This window comes from Rhinolophus ferrumequinum, chromosome 21, assembly GCF_004115265.2.
Source record: "Rhinolophus ferrumequinum isolate MPI-CBG mRhiFer1 chromosome 21, mRhiFer1_v1.p, whole genome shotgun sequence".
Lineage (NCBI taxonomy): Eukaryota > Metazoa > Chordata > Mammalia > Chiroptera > Rhinolophidae > Rhinolophus > Rhinolophus ferrumequinum.
In genome coordinates this window covers 41,350,031-41,366,687 of record NC_046304.1, presented here as the reverse complement: position 1 = coordinate 41,366,687, position 16,657 = coordinate 41,350,031, and the positions used below count along the sequence as shown (strand labels likewise).

The following is a 16,657-nucleotide window of genomic DNA, read 5'->3' as shown; positions in this document are numbered from 1 at the left end:
ATCAAAAGACTGAACTATTAACTAGGATAAATATAATATGCTGGTTTAATATATTTAAATACTTCCATCCAAAGTTATAATACTCAAAGTCACACTGAATATAAAGAGATAGTCCTCTAAAGTGCATGGTTCTCATTCCCTACTCTTTCCCAATTTAATAGAAAGGTAATAAAAGAAATAAAAAGAAATAAAAAGAAAGGTAATAGACTAATAAGCCAATACAGATACAGATCCCTTAGTTATGAAAGTGCAGAACCATGAGGAAGTTGTAAAGGGGAACCCAAAGGAGAATCAGTCCACGATGTCAAATATCCAAATAATAAAGAGTTCCAGAGGAAATAGAGGAAAGGAAATCTGTTTTGATTTCCCAGAATCAAAGGATGCTGTACCTGCACAATTGTTGCAAAGAAACCTATTTCAAGGTACATCATCATGAAATTTCAGAACATTAGATGCAAAGAAGAGATCCTATAAGTTTGCAAAGTCAAAAATCAGTTATATAAAAAGGGTCAGGAATCAGAAGAATTTTGGACTTCAACAGCAACACTAAAAACTAGAAAATACAAAATTCTGAGGGAAAATTATTTCCAATCTATTTCCAAACTATCAAATATGAGGACAGAATCTGATAAAGAAGGAGAGAAGTGAAAGTCTTCAGAATGTTAATGAAGGGAGAACCCAGGATGACAGCTGGGCAAGATGTAGAGGGCAACAAATCCATATTGAAGAATATCAGAATACCACTCTAAGGAAGATTTCTTCAAGAAGACAAAACTTGTAGAATACCTGGTATATCCAAACTTATGGAGAGGATATTTAGACAGGTGGCAATGTATTAATTTAAAGACAAAAATTTGCATAGAAAAAGAAAGTAATTGCAGGATACTTATTACATAGCTCAGCCGTGAATAGTGTTTACATTAACATATCAATATAAATACTAAATTAAAAATTAACCAAATTACCATATAACTATATTGGGGAGATGAATAGGTTTGTGAAGAGTAAGTGGATGTGGTGGGGACAGGAAAAATGAAACAGGGCTAAATCCTTATTTTTCATAGTAGGGAGTTTACTGTGTCTACCCAAAATTTTAAAAATCAATGAGCAGCAATATAAACATGTTATTTACAGTCATGCAGATAAATACCAAGTAATCAGCTAAAACATTTAAAATGTTTACCTCTGGAGAAGCTCAGAAAAGGATCACACAAGAGGTTGCTTTTTTCTTTTTTTTTTTTATAGCAGGCTTTATACAGAGCTATATACTATAATTTTAAAAATTATTTACATAGATAATCTTGACCAAATGAATTTATACAAATGAGAGAAAGATTGAGAAGTGACATGATGTGCAATAAGAAGGGATCAAAAATAATGTACTTAATGAAGAAAATCTAAACTAAATTAAATAATGAATGATAGCAAAGAACAGATTAAAATTTTTTAAACTGTCAATGTCAGAATTACCCACATTGCAAAGTAAATATTTATTTTAAGTGTTAGTATTTTGTTTTAAAGGTGACTTTATGTTGCATAATATGAAGGGAAAGATGAAAGTTATGAGACAGTCATATTATATAATCAATATTAATTAGATATATTTATAGTATTATACTAAATTTTTTATCTCCCTGATTTATGAGTTAGAGCAAAGGGTTCAGAGAAGGCTTTCAAACCCTGTATGATAAAACCTATAAATTAAGATTTAATTTAAAGACAATTTATTTACAGATAAAACTTTCTATAGCAACAAGAGCTCACTCACAAATATCCTCATACTGTTGCTGCAGTTCATCCAAAGAAAATATAATATCGCCAATATCCACCAGATGGTTACCTGTGATAGAAAGAATAAGCTCAAATATTGAATTTCCTTTTGAACACAAATAAAGCTGCCATCCTATTCTAATATGAAAGCAACACAGATATGTGTGGAAGTAGGAACAGAGGGCCAGCTATTACGGGTTTTGAATAATATCTGAGTAATTGTGAGTAACTCAGTACACACTGAAACATACAACTAAGACCATTATTTTTTCTCCTTAATAAAAGAGTTTCCCATCAAAAGAAATTAGTCTCATTTTAAGCCCCAAAGCTACTGTAGTTCCCCAAAAATAAGACTGGGTCTTATATTAATTTTTGCTCCAAAAGACACATTAGGGCTTATTTTCAGGGGATGTTTTATTTTTTCATGTACAACAATCTACATTTATTCAAATACAGTCATGTCATCTTCTTCTGGAACATCGTCATAACTCTCCAGACCCCGAATTCCGGCTTGAATTTCTTGCGACTCCATTTCCTGTAGAACCATCGGCCCCAATCTCTCATGTCCAGCAATAGAGCTCTCCTTAAATGAGCACCTCTTGTCCATGTAGCCTGCGCGTAGGGCATTGGCAACACAACTGTCAGTGATTTTATCCCATGAATCCTTCACCCAAGTAACGACCTCTTGCAGGCTAGGCTTCACGAAGTTTCCAAGCTGATTTTTCTCCATTCTATTTTCAATGTAGTCATTGATTTCCATGTGCAAATGGTCCTTGAATGGCTTGTTTATTGCAATATCAAGAGTCTGGAGATGGGCAGTCATTCCTGCAGGAATCATTATTTGATCTATTCGTCTCTCTGCAAGGAAGTTCTTCATGTCTTTAGCACGGTGAGTGCTGGCTGAATCCCAGACTAGCAGACCTCTTTGGCCACCTCGCAAAACAAGTGGCAGCATTAAATCGACCCACTTCCTTATAATTGCTTGTGTGCACCAGGTTTTTTCGGTTTCAAGAACATAAATGCCTGAAATACATTCAACCTTACCTTTCTTGCCCTTGGTGATGATTAGAGGTGGGGCTTTCCTTTCATCCAGATGAATTATCAAAATACATGTGACACTTGCACTTTTGTAACCAGTGGAAGGAATGTTGATTGACGAGGCACCGCTCTGATCAATTGTCATTTGAGATCCTTGGCCCATAAACACTGCAGTTTCATCCATAGCAATCATGTTGGAGAGTTGGTATTTAGAAAAGTCAATGCCATCAACAAAGGACTTGAAAGCAAGTGCACGATTAATAACTTCAGTATCTTCCAGCTTGAACAGTGTTGTCAATCTTAGAGACAGTTCATATCGCTGAATGAAGCCATCCAGCCAGTGTTGTGATGCTTTGAATTCTTCTGGGGATATTTCTAACTGTGGTGCCATTGCAAGGGCAAATGTTTGAATATCAGCCTTGCGCACAACCAAAGCCTTTGCTCTCCTGTCAGCAGTCCATTCACAGATGATGTCTTCCAGCTCAGGAAATAATGGTTGCCGACCTGATCCACACGTGTGCTTTTGAGCATTTCCCTTTGTCCACCTGTTGACTGAGGTTATCGTACTCTGCTCACCATTTTCAAACCATTCGGAGATGCAACTTCTTCTCTTTGCAGAAAGCCGTAAGATTATTTCCCCGGGAGTCCTCCACGATTCCTTTCTTGTACTCGATGGAATAGATCTTTCTTTCTGCACTCACCTTGTCTGGGGGTCAAAATATTATTCCCTTCAAATCTACCATTAAATCAAGTGTTAACTGAAGACTTACGAGACAGGAGTGGCAACAAAAATGATGACAGTTAAGAATGATAGTCCCCACAAAAGCGATGAAAAATTGCAGGCAGCAAAATTCAGAAAACGTTTCTTTATCTCACACGAGTGCATTAAGTACGTCCATTACAACACATGACGTACTGAATTATGAAGATTCATATTCGACCCAACCACGTCCATTCCTTATCAAGTGCGCACATTATTCATGCGTTGTGTCTGTACTCTGATTGGTCATTCGGCAATAAGTCTCCAGTTAATCTGTTTACATAGGAGTTTACCTCTCGTCCAAAGGTGCCCGCTTTGGTATTTACAAATACTTAATTATAATTTATATTATCATTTAAGTATTAATGTCAAAAATATTATTTATTTATATTTAATTATATATTAATATTATTTTATATTTCAATATGTCCATTGTGTGTTGCAATGGATGTACTAAATGTGTCTGTCTGGCTGACGATCTTAACTGGGGCTTATTTTTGGGGTAGGGCTTATATTACGAGCATCCTGAAAAATCACGCTAGGGCTTATTTTCCGGTTAGGTCTTATTTTGGGGGAAATACAGTAGGTAATCAGGATAATATTTTATTCATTTAACAAAAAATTTGGGGGAGTGTACTATCGACAGTATTTCAAGTATTTACTCTTTTGTATTCTTCACTAGATAATGAACTCCTTAAGAGCAGAGGATGCACCTTCCATTTGGTTCCCCAATGCCTAGCAAAGTGTCTACTTCCTATCACTTAAAAATGATTTCTGAATGAACAAAATATACTGAAGATTGTAAAGAATAATTCGATATCTACATTGTGGATATCAGGAAAACATTTGCTTAGCACCGCCTATGTGCCCAGCACGCTCATAGTTATAACTTCCTGCCCCTGCTTCTGTCTAAGACCATTTTTCTTCTTGGACAATCCATGACAGAGTCTGGGTTCAGATGCAGTGACCTTGAATAATGTCATTCCAATTGTGCACAGAGGTCGAAAATGATTTTCCCAATAGTTCTTGCCTCTGGATGTTTGACTTTGCTTGCCATCCAAGGTGAAAAAGATGGGAGTTGGCTTATTTATCTATAAAAATACTGGGTTTGTTCTTCAGTCTATTCATAAGAAATCAACTGTTCAATTATATCTATAAGTGAAGACCCTGAGAAAAAGATGCAAGTTTTTAAAGTGACTTTTGAGTCAAAGAAGAATTATATACAGTCTAGTTTTAGTGTTGGGTAAGTCTGATTCACTCTGATTCTTTGAAAATTGGTAAGCTATGTCAAGTGCAGGGCAAAGCAAGTATGTACTTGGTCCAATCAAAGAAGTACTAGACCAAATGGATCCTGTTGTCTTCTAATTAGGAACTGCTTACTAATTATGGTTTCTTATTTCCTTGATTATCTATCCTCATTCTGTTCTTCATTACGATTCTAACACTTCCGATAATCTCCCCAGTGAATTCCTGGCACTTATTGTGGACTGAATTCTGTCCAAAGTTCTTAGACCATAGCTTCAGCCCTGAAGCTCTTGAATTTGATCACTGAAAAGTATTCTGTTGGACCATATATACATTAATCCAGCAGAGAACACCACATTGTTTTTATCTGTTGTCCACTTAGAAAACTCCCTACTCTGGACAGAGGTCCAATATCAACCAATGAGAATGCGGTAGCAACCCTTTATACAGACTTACTAGCTCTTGCTCAAAATTTATTCCTGGCTTCTAACACAATAAAGGACACCTATCATGAACCTACTAAACAAATATTACCTATTTAAATAGTCCCTGGTGGCCAGAAAAGCATTCCAGAATCCGAAATTACTATTTTAGCCCCTATCTGGCTTATCAAAACCTTAACAAATGATTCCTGGTCGAGACTGAGGCAATCAATATGGTTATAGATTCTGTTTATTTCATAAGGGAAGTTCAAAATAGCCTCCGACTATAATAGTTGTACTTCTGGAGGAAATTCAATATTTGTACTTCTGGAGGAAACACAACTACCTAATATGAGAAAAAAATGATCTTAATCATCAAGGTCATATTCAAGGCACCATTATTTTGGAGGTGTTAAGTGATCATTAATACTACCTTTCTGTAATCTTCAGAGTGCCCCACAATATCAAAACTTCCTCTGGCAAAGATTGTGTTAGTCACTACTTTTCACCCATTTCAATTTCCAGATCACTAACCTCCATGAGAAAAAACTACTGCACCAACACCCTACTTCAGAAACAGAAATACCTGAAATTCCCAGAACCACCATCAGGTGATTTTCCATACTCCTCTTGTCATATCTGAATGCTTGTTGAACTTCACTGCAAATTCCAGTGGCATAATTCTTTCCTCCTCATTATGAACACTCATAAAGACAAACATATCCTCCACCTATCGTTATTACTCCAAAAAACCAAACCAAATAACAAAAACAAGATGCTAGAATAGTACCTATAGTGCTATGCCTTCTACCAGCAGGATAACGGAGTTACATTACTCTTTGCTTCAAAATTCTAGTACAGAAAATCCATATGCCTCCTACTTGGGTGACCCAAATTTTTCAGCATTCTGGGTTGTCTTTTCCTTTAATATTTAAGTAAAATAGCTCAGACCCCACACCATATGAACATAAATCAATAGTCTCTCCTAAATTTGAGGATTCCTGAGTTGTTTATATTCTTGTGGTTAGTTTATGTTTTGTTTTCTATTCCCTTGGACTCTTGATCTCACATTATCTATCACATTCTACAGGTGCTACTTCCACTCTCCACTCCAAGCCTACATAACATAAAACCTATAGATCTAGATGAGGGTAAAAGGGATGGAAGGAGAACTGACTCTGGGTGGAACATACAATGTGCTATATAGATGATATATTACAGAATTGCACACCTGAAACCCATGTAACTTTTCTAACAATTGTTACCCCAATAAACTTTAATTAAAAAAACAAAACAAAACAAAAATCCTATAGATCTTTCTCCTCTAAATCCACCCAACAACACTAACACAAGGCTATTGTATATAACAAACTGTTACTGATAGTTTACAATAAGTAAGAGTAAGGAAGTTTTCAACAGCACAGTGAGCAACTACATACTATTGTCCTAAAGTTTTCTTGGCCCCTCTGTATTGACTGCTAGACCCTCATCTACTTTTAGGTTCCCTCGATCTTCTTCCTCCAACTTCGGATGAGCCACTGTTGTATTCTCAATTCCGGTTATTTTCTTATATAGAGTACATTGCCTTACTCTTTGCTCAAACTAGGTGTTTCCCAGTAGGCATTAACTTCCACAATCAAATGTAGCTATTAAAATGATTTTCCTAGTCAAAAGTCAAGGACCTTTCCTATGAAGATTTGCCTCAAGTTGCAGCCAGCTTATTAATATGACAAAATGAAGAAACCTTGTTCTCCCTGATTGGGAGAGGTAGAGTAAGGGGTGAGAATCAGTAATTCATTTAACATATATTTGTTGAGCAATTAACGTGTGCCATAAGCACAGCACTGGGTGCTGAGGACATAAAGCTTGGCAAAGTAAACATGGTATCTTCTCTCCTGGTGCTTAGTCTTATGTGAGATGCAGATCCTAATCAAACAATTAAAAATACAAATTGCAACTATTATTAGTGCTGTGAGAGTATATAATACCAGAATTTTATATAGTCGCAGAGGTCAGGGAAACATCCCTAAAAAATAGAGCTGAGTTTAGATCTAAAATATAAGTAGGAATTAACTAAAATATAAGTAGGAATTAACTAGGAGGAGAGGAAGGTTCCAGGAAAAGAACATGTGCAATGGCTATGGCAGGAGGGGGCATGGTATATAGTTGAATCTCTAAGAAGACCCAGACAGCAAGGGAGAATGTGGTCTGAGATAAAGCTGCAGATATGGGTAAAGGCCAGACATTGCAAGGCCTTGTACGCAATATTAAAGGGTTCTTTATCCTAAGAGATGTTATTAGATTTTATTCAAGGCTAACATGATCAGATGTGCATTTTGAAAAAATCATTCTGGCTACAGAGTAAAGGAGGATAAGACTGGATGGATAAGAGTAGGCTTCTTAAGATGAGCTGCAATAGTCCTAAGGAAAGATTCTGGTAAGCTGGACTAAGGTAGTAATAATGTTGGAAAATAGAAAGATTTGAGATATCTAAGAGTTTAAAATAATAGTACTTCATAATGATCGCATGAGGAAAACAGAGAAAACAGAGTTGTCAAGGATGATTCTTAAGTTTCTGCTTCACATTTCTTGAGCCTGTTCTAGGTGCCAAACACAATGAGAAATATTTCTATTTAATTCCTACAATAATCTTATAAAATGAGTATGTTTGTCCAACCTACTTCCCCAAATAAAATAGGAGCCCTGGAAGCCCAGACCAGAATTCCTTAAACCAAAAAGTAGGGTGCTGCTGTGATTTCATATATGATTTCTGTTGCTCCTGGCACAGCATGCCCTAAAGGCTACTTAATAATATGGCTTGAGATTAGCTTTAAAATCCCTATTTTAGAGACATCTTCATGCCCCATTATACCCCTCCACTTCGGTCTACCACCCCAGAGCCCACTATAAATGACTACCTGGTAGAACTCTGTGCAGCCTGCTTCTATCTCTAGACCACATTTTAACAACCATACTACAAAGCCACCACTAACAAATGACAAAAATCAGTGGAAGCCCACTAGAAAGGATGTCATACCTGACTATTTTCCTGCCATATTTACACAAACTGTTCCCTCAGTCTAAAATATCTTTCTCACCCATCACCTTCAACCAACTAACCCCTGCTAACTAACCCTTGAAGACTTAACTCAGACATTGTCTCCTATAATAACCTTTCCTTGGTGCTTCTAATATGCGTTAGCAGCCTTTTATATTCTATAACAGTACTTGCTATACAACATTATAATTTTCAGTTTACTTGACTCCACACTAGAATGTGAGCTCCTTCAGAATAAGAAATGTGTTTTATTCATCTGTGTATCACTTAGCATAGTTCCAGGCACAGGAGATATTAAATGACTATGTAACTCATTAAATGAATGGATAAATCAGTTAATCAATCATTAATGAACCCATTTTTATAGGACATCCCCATGTCACATGTAAACACATAATACAAAACATCTGCTAAATATATTTATAATGTTTAAAGAAATCTACATTTTACAGAGAGTAACTGAATAGCATAGGAAGATTTTTGTAATCAAAGCTACATAATAAAGTTGAAAATTCAAGAAATTTAGGTCTCCTCACTTGTAAAGCGAATGCGCTTTTCACTATAGAAACTACCTCTTCCACAAATATAAACATGACTATTGGAAAACAGAGATAGGTTGAAAAGAAAAAAAGTCCTTTTTCTCTTAGACTTTTACCAAACATACCAAAATACAACCATTTTAGAAGTTTCTCATTTAATTTTTCTAGACTATCTCTTACCATAGACACCAGTAAGCAATGTTGATGACAAAAAGCAAGCATGAAAAAGAAAAAGAAGTCAGAGAGGTAGTAGACTTGGTGGGGTTATCATTTTCTGAGGGGTGTACATGTCAAATCATTATCTTGTTTTGTACAACTGAAACTAATAATAAAATAAAATTTTTAAAAAACGAAGGAAAAGAAATAAAGGATGAATCAGAAAATTGATATCCAAGAAAGATATATACATATATATCAATTCAAATAACTTACTATCAATACTAGCATATTTTATCACTTCCTGAAAATCTTCAGCGGTTACGGGAATATCCATGCTATCTAAAACAGCAGCTACTTCATCAACTGCAACTTGACCACCTTTTATCCTACAGAAAATCTTCAAGGCACCCTGGAATGCTGCAAATAAATAAATAAACAAAGAGATTACTGTACCATGAGAATCAAAAGCTCTTCGCGGAGTAGCTGCTTTTGTGTGAATACCCTCCCAGGGGAAAATGACTTCACATAGGCATAGCGTTTTCTAAAAGTTTACCTGCAAGCAGGCATCTGCCCAGTTCTGGCCACATTCCTAGCATAAAATGTAATTTTTGCTATTATTACTCCCAATATAATATAAATAATATCTGGTATTTATTGAACACTGTTTATGTGCCAGGCACTATGCCCAAAGCTATGGGTTATCTCATTCAAGTATCACAATAGGCTTATAAAATCAAAATTATTATTATTCCTGCATTACAGATAAGGAAACTAAGGCATAGAAAATCCTTTCTGATTATGCAGCTAGTAAATGGAAGATCCAGAATTCTAATCTAGTAGTCTTACTCCAGAATGCTTGCTCTTACTCATTATAATATACTCACCTCTTAGTTAAAACTTTTAACAAAAACAATTTCTTACCAATGGTATAATTTACAATAGCAAGGCAGCTTCATCCAAAATTTGGGGGAGTCATTAATTGCTTAAAAATGTAATTTAGAAAAGACAGTATAAAAGAGAGACGGATGATATAGGTACAGTTTCTCTTCAGATTTTTTATCATACTACAATGAGTTTGACAACAGTTTAACCCCTATTAAAATTAGGTCATGAACACTAGAGAGCTCAGGCGTTTGGAAACACTATTTCTATCATGAACATGAATAGTCCTTCCAATCACTTTCTTTACAATTTATATGTCGTGTAAACTAAAAGTTATTAGGAGACCCATCAGCATCTGCAATTTCTAGGGAGAAATACTAGCAGATTCTAGACACAGTGAAGAAGTACTGCTAAGAGTAGAGAAGGAAACAGATGTGAGACTTCAACAGAGAGGAAAAAAAAACCACATGAACAAAGACATGGAAATAAGAATGAAATTGGCATGTGTGGAGATTTATGATAAATGGGAGCATGGGGGTTTTGCCTGGGAAAGACTCTATGGAGGAGAAAGGGGGAATGGCAAGAAAAATTACGAAGAGGTGAGGATGTCAAGCATAAGAGTTGGGACAAGATTCATGTGATAATAGGAAGAGCATCTAAATTTTTGAGCAGGGGTAATGACATGACAAAAATTGTGTTTTAAGAAAATTAGTCTGGCAGCTGCGCACAGGAGAAAGTGGAGATTGGACATAGACAATTAATTATGATGCCATGGCAGGGATCCAGGTTCTTTAATGCTTCTTATGAAATAACTCATGTCTAATTCTACTCAACCTAAACTACCGGGGGGAAAAGGAGTTAAGAGATTCTGGGAAAAAAAACAAAAAACCACAAATTCATATCACCACCCCACCCTAATATCAGTTACTATCAAAGTCATTCTCTTCTATAATTGAGAAGAGTTATCTTTTTACCTGGATCCTGAGAGACCGAATAACAAACATCATTCACAGCCTTCAGGAAATCTGAAAAATCCAGTATTCCATTAACTATAAGAATGGTTCAGAAACAGAAGGAAAGAAACTCCGTTAGCAAACTTATCATTGAACTCACTAAGGACATGAGCTAAAAATGCAAACTAAAAATGTGAATAGAATTAATTGATATTAAAATACCACAGTCTATATACAAGAGCAGTCAATGTAAAGTTAATGAACAAAAAGTTAATGAACAAAAGTTCATTAAATGTAAAGTTAATGAACAAAAGTTTAACATATGTCATCTAAAATTGGTTGTATGGCTTTGGAATAGACACTTCACCTTTCTATCCCCTACTTTCCCAACAGTAAATCCAGGTGATTGGAAGACAAACTCTAAAGTCCTGAATATATGAAGTTCTAAAGTTTAATTGCTTTGAATTTCTAATATTGATACTATTTAAAAGCCTTAAAAAGTTCACATTCTTTTATAATACCTAGAAATTTTAGTTTTAGCTCCCTATCTTTGTCTGATGAGAGTTAGAAAGAGAGAGAGCACTGTTTATAACAGCAAAAATTAGAAGTAACCTACGTTTATATAGGTTATTTATAACATAGCTTATTTTTTAAACAATTTGTTTTTAAATCTGTTCCATAGAATAACTCACAGCCATTAAAAAAGGCAGCGTGGATCTATATTTATTTACACAGAAAGTTGACTACCATGTAATGTTAATAGAAAAAGGTAACAAAAGTGTATGCAGGTGAGTCCATGAATGTTTTTTAAAATCGTATGTTCATGCATGTGTATACACCACAGTTATACACACACATATATACACATATGTATATGCTTGGAAAAATCTTAGAAAAATACACATAAAAATACCAAAGTTTGGGGGTGGCCGGTTAGCTCAGCTGATTAGAGCGTGGTGCTAATAATACCAAGGTTGCCGGTTCAATCCCCACATGGGCCACTGTGAGCTGTGCCCTCCTTAAAACATACAAACAAATAAACAAACAAAACAAAACCAAAGTTTGCCTCTGAGTTATGGGATTACAAATGATTTTTACTTTCTCCTTTATATTCTTCTGTGCTTTCAGAGGATAAAGTTATTTCTACTTTGGAGTACTGTTTTAATATAAACCTCCAAAAAATAATGTCAAGAAAATTAACATATAGATAACTAAAGAGGTCAGAAAAAACAGAGCTGCTTCTTAAGCTTAAGCTTTCTAAAAGTTAGGTTTATATTTATTAATTTATTTTTAATACCCTCAGAAAGCTGTCATATAGTAGATGCTCAAAAACTGTTGGAATGACTATTGCAACTTGTAAATTACTGCTAGACTGTTTAGTAAAATTCTATTGGTGGTCCATTTTGACTTCTAGGATTTTCCATCTATAAATTTTTTATAATAATAAATCCACATCTTATCTTTGAGAAGCTTGATGCTTTCAGCCTTAGAGTACCACGTTGCATTTAGGTATACTAAATTTATTTTATTTAATTTCTGACAACTCCTTCAACTTATTTATATCATTTTTATTTTAAATTTGTCTTCCCTCCTCAACAAGTGTGGAATAGTTTATAGATGTAATGAATTCTCTATTATCTACTTCTTTGATTCAAGTATCAAACAATGACTACAAGAGAATATTTTTCTATGTGTTTAAAAATGTAATTAATAGAATTTTGATTTGCATTACCTTGAGCACTGGTGATGTTGGACATATTTTTATATGAGCATCAGCTATTTGTGTTATCTTTTATGAGAAATACTTGCCTGTGTGTCTTGCTCATTTTTCTATTTCATGGTTTGTTACTGATTTGTGTGAGTTCTTTACACATTCCAAAAATTAATCCTTTGTTAGTTGTGTGAATTGCAAATATCTACAAGTTTGTAACTTGTCTTTTTAAGGTGTCTTTTTTTTTTTTTTTTACAGGACTTTATTGGGGAACAGTGTGTACTTCCAGGCCTGTTTTCCAAGTCAAGTTGTTGTCCTTTCTATCTTAATTGTGGAGGGTGCCGTTCAGCTTCAAGTTGTTCTCCTTTCAGTCTTACTTGTGTCGGGCGCAGCTCAGCTCCAGGTCCAGTTGCCGTTTCTAGTTGCAGGGGGCGCAGCCCACCATCCCTTGAGGGAGTCGAGGAATCAAACTGGCAACCTTGTGGTTGAGAGCCCGTGCTCCAACCAACTGAGCCATCTGGGAGGCAGCTCAGCTCAACTTGCCGTGTTCAATCTTAGTTGCAGGGAGCGGAGCCCACCATCCCTTGCGGGACTTGAGGCATTGAACTGGCAACCTTGTGGTTGAGAGCCCACTGGCCCATGTGGGAATCGAACCGGCAGCCTTCGGAGTTAGGAGCATGGAGCTCTAACCGCCTGAGCCACCGGGCCGGCCCTTAAGGTGTCTTTTGATAAATAAAAGTTCTTAATATAGTTAAATATATCAAATATATTAATCTCTTCTTTTCTATTAAAAATGTTTCACCTTGTTTAAGAAATTTTGCCTATACCAAACCATTTTATATTAACGCAATTAGCAAAAATTTAAAATATAAAAATAACAAATGTTGGTGAGTGTATTCATAATCCAGTCCAGTAACCAATCAGTCCAATATTATGTACTTAAGGCCCAATTGTAATATCATTATTGTAAATTTGCAAAAAATAAAAAGATGTTTTTATAACATTTTAAAACTTTAGCTTTCCTATCATTTGTAATTAATCTGACCAACATATAACATATCCATGTTTGTAGACCCTTAAACTAATAACGAAAACATAAAACTTACCATCAATATCAATGGTCTTTAGTGCCTTTCGCATTTCTGAATCACTTATAGAAATCTTCAACATGCGATGGATCATTGGCAGATCATTCACATAAATCTTACCACTTCGAATTTTACTAAAAATTATGCAGGCTTTTTGAAGTGCTGAACACACATAACAAAAGAGTTAATTCAAAGGAATAATTATCCTTATTCCCCCCACCCCTTCTCAAGAAAAAAACAAAACAATAATCACTAAAAGAAGAGCCACAAATCTTTGTGTTCCAATTCCTAGTTTTAAAATCAATCTTGGGACTTAATTAGGTATGTCTGGAGTCAGTGACTTCTAATTCTATAAGTCTCTTAAAGAACTCTCAGAAAGAAACTGTCAGAAAAGTCATGCAAGGCTTACACAGGCAAAGGCTTCCACAACTTCCCCTGGGAATGTTAGATACTTCTTTTGTGCTCCCATATCACTTGGTATGTATGTCAGTCAAAGCTCTTGGTATTGATAGTGCTTGCATGTCAATTTCTCTCACTAAACTGTCAGCTCCAAAAGATGCACAATTTTTCATTCTTCTAATTCTAGCATCTAATTCAGAATAGATTCTCAAAGAAGTCTACTGAACTGAATTGGATTCAGTTCAGTGGATGCTATACTTTGTTTTCAGAAAAAGAGGATATAAATGACTGTTAAATACCAGAGAAGGACTAGAAAGTGGATAATAATGACTACAGTAATTAGTTTTAGTTGAGTACTTAGAGGTAGAAACCAGATTTCAGTGAAATGGAAACTAAATTAGAGTAATAAATGAAAACAACTCTTTCAAGAAGCTTCTCTGAAAAACAGAGTATAAAGCATTGACAAAGCACAGTCTCTGAGAAAGCAGAAGGAAACAGAATTGCAGAAAATGAAAAGTGAAGGGCTTAGTCTCATAAAATGGAATCGTTTCCAATGAGATAAGAGAGAAGGATGTGCATGTTGTTTATAGGTAAGTTCACAGGCAGAAACACAGGCGTTCAGGGAGATCCTGCCCAACAGAACTTCACTAACTCTCTATAAAAACGCAAAGTCATCTCTTAAGAGATGAAAGAATGGTGATCGGATTGAAGATTTGAGTAAAGTAATGAAGGTTTGGAAGAGTGACCAAAGGAAACAGGAGAGGGATTCCAAAACATAAAGGGAATGCCAATTAGTGCTAAAGGCAGCTGAGGTTAGACACATACTCATATACTCATAGTGGCACCAAATGGGGAGGTCACAGAAATAAAATTGTAAATTAAAAAAGGATCTGGAAATATAAGAGTGTGAACAGAGAACCAGACATTACATTCTGAAATTTCAACATGACAGTGTTCTAGTTGTGGCCATCAGCGCTGCTGAGAGAAATACAGGTAGATAATTGGTTTTGAAAGTGTGAGGCTGAAATAGTATATGAGTCACCCACTTGGACACTAAAGATGCTGATACGTAGCCCTGCCTATCCAGAAAGCCTGACGAGAACACCTGGGAGGCTGCTTGTGGCTGGCTCTCATGCTGTGAGAGCCCTGTCCACTGCTAAGTGTAGCTCCCGTCTCCGCCTGACCAGAAAGCCTGGCTGGAACAACTGGGAAGCTGCGTAGTCCAGCAATGCCTGAGTGGAGAGTCTAGGAGGCAGAGCTGATCATCCACAGAGCAGTCAGTGAGTGGCCCCATTTGGCCGGGGAACTTGGGACACAGATTGGCTTGAGTCAAAACCACAAACAAGAGCCTTTCCAGCTTTGGAGCCAGTTCTTCTCCTCTGCCCAGGCAGGGGGCTAATTCATAGAACTGCCCACTGTTGAGTGTAGTTCCCAACTCCACCCAACCAGAAAGCCTGGGGAACACCTGGGAAACTACCTGAAAGCAGTTCTGCTCCACCTGGCAAGAGAGCTAATTTATAGCTCGGCTCACTGCTGAGGGTAGCTTCCAGCCCTGACTGGCCTGAGTACCTGGGAAATGGCTTGGTCCAGCAGCACTCTAGCTGAGACAAGCCAGCAACCCCATCTGGCCAGAGTGTTTGGTGCACAGGTCTGCCTGATTAGTTTCCCAAACAAAAGTCTCGTCAGCCTTGGGGCTTATACTTCACCACCTCTCTATCCCAGGCAGAGAAGCTCATCCATAGCCCTGCCTACTGCTAAATACAGCCTCCAACCCTGCTATCTAGGCAACTGGAACAGAGCTCATGAGAATCTCGGCAGCCCACACTGCAGCCCCAAAGCAGAGAACCCAAAACCCAACCAGCAGCTCTGCATCTGCAGAGCCAAGACAGTGGCCCTGTCTGTCCAAGGAGCTTAGTGTGCAGTTATGTCTGATTTGACTCCCAAATAAAGAACCTTGCCAGCCCTGGAGCCTGTTCTGCAGCCTGAACTGGACAGGAATGGTAATGTATAACCCCACCCAAATGCAGCATCCAGCCCAACCTGACCAGGAAACCTAAACAGAACTCCCAGGAATCTGTGTAGCCCATCTTGCAACTCTGATTACAGTTGCCCTTGAGTGGAGAATCTGACCAGTGGCCCTACTATGTGCAGAGGTAGAACTGTGAATCATTCTACTGCCCTGCCAAGGCAGGGAAGCTAATTTATAGTCCCACTTATTGTTGAATATGGTACCAGTACCCAGTCTTGACTGTCTGAGAAGCCGGACTAGAGAACTCAGGCAACCTCAGAACCCATCTTACAGCCTCACTTAGACATGGAACCAAGCCAGCAGTCCTATCCAATTGTTTTCATCCAATGGCATCCTGTACCACAAATCTCAGCAGACAGGCAGTGGCCTCACCGAAAAATAGACCCTGATGCAAACCCCAGCTTCCCAAGGACATCACCAGTTGAGATATCCAGAAACAGAAATTAAGCTGACCAGCAAAAGACTTTCTCTGCTAAAGCAAAACCTGTAAAGTCTGAGGGAAGAGACCATTTACTCAAATGCACAGACACCAATGTAAGGAATCAAGGATCATGAAAAATCAGATAAATGTGACACCACCAAATGAAACTAATACAGCTCCAAC

General features: G+C 36.9%; 1 protein-coding gene across 1 annotated transcript in view; it reads right to left on the bottom strand.

The window, feature by feature from the left end:
• Positions 1 to 16,657, bottom strand: part of EFCAB13 (EF-hand calcium binding domain 13) — a 63,380-nt gene that overhangs the window by 29,794 nt on the left and 16,929 nt on the right. The window contains exons 7-9 of the mRNA XM_033090156.1: positions 13,644 to 13,787; positions 9,265 to 9,408; positions 1,769 to 1,840 (exon numbers count right to left, since the gene is read on the bottom strand). Of these exons, the coding sequence (XP_032946047.1) occupies positions 1,769 to 1,840; positions 9,265 to 9,408; positions 13,644 to 13,787 (360 nt within the window). The remainder of the gene's footprint in view (positions 1 to 1,768; positions 1,841 to 9,264; positions 9,409 to 13,643; positions 13,788 to 16,657) is intronic.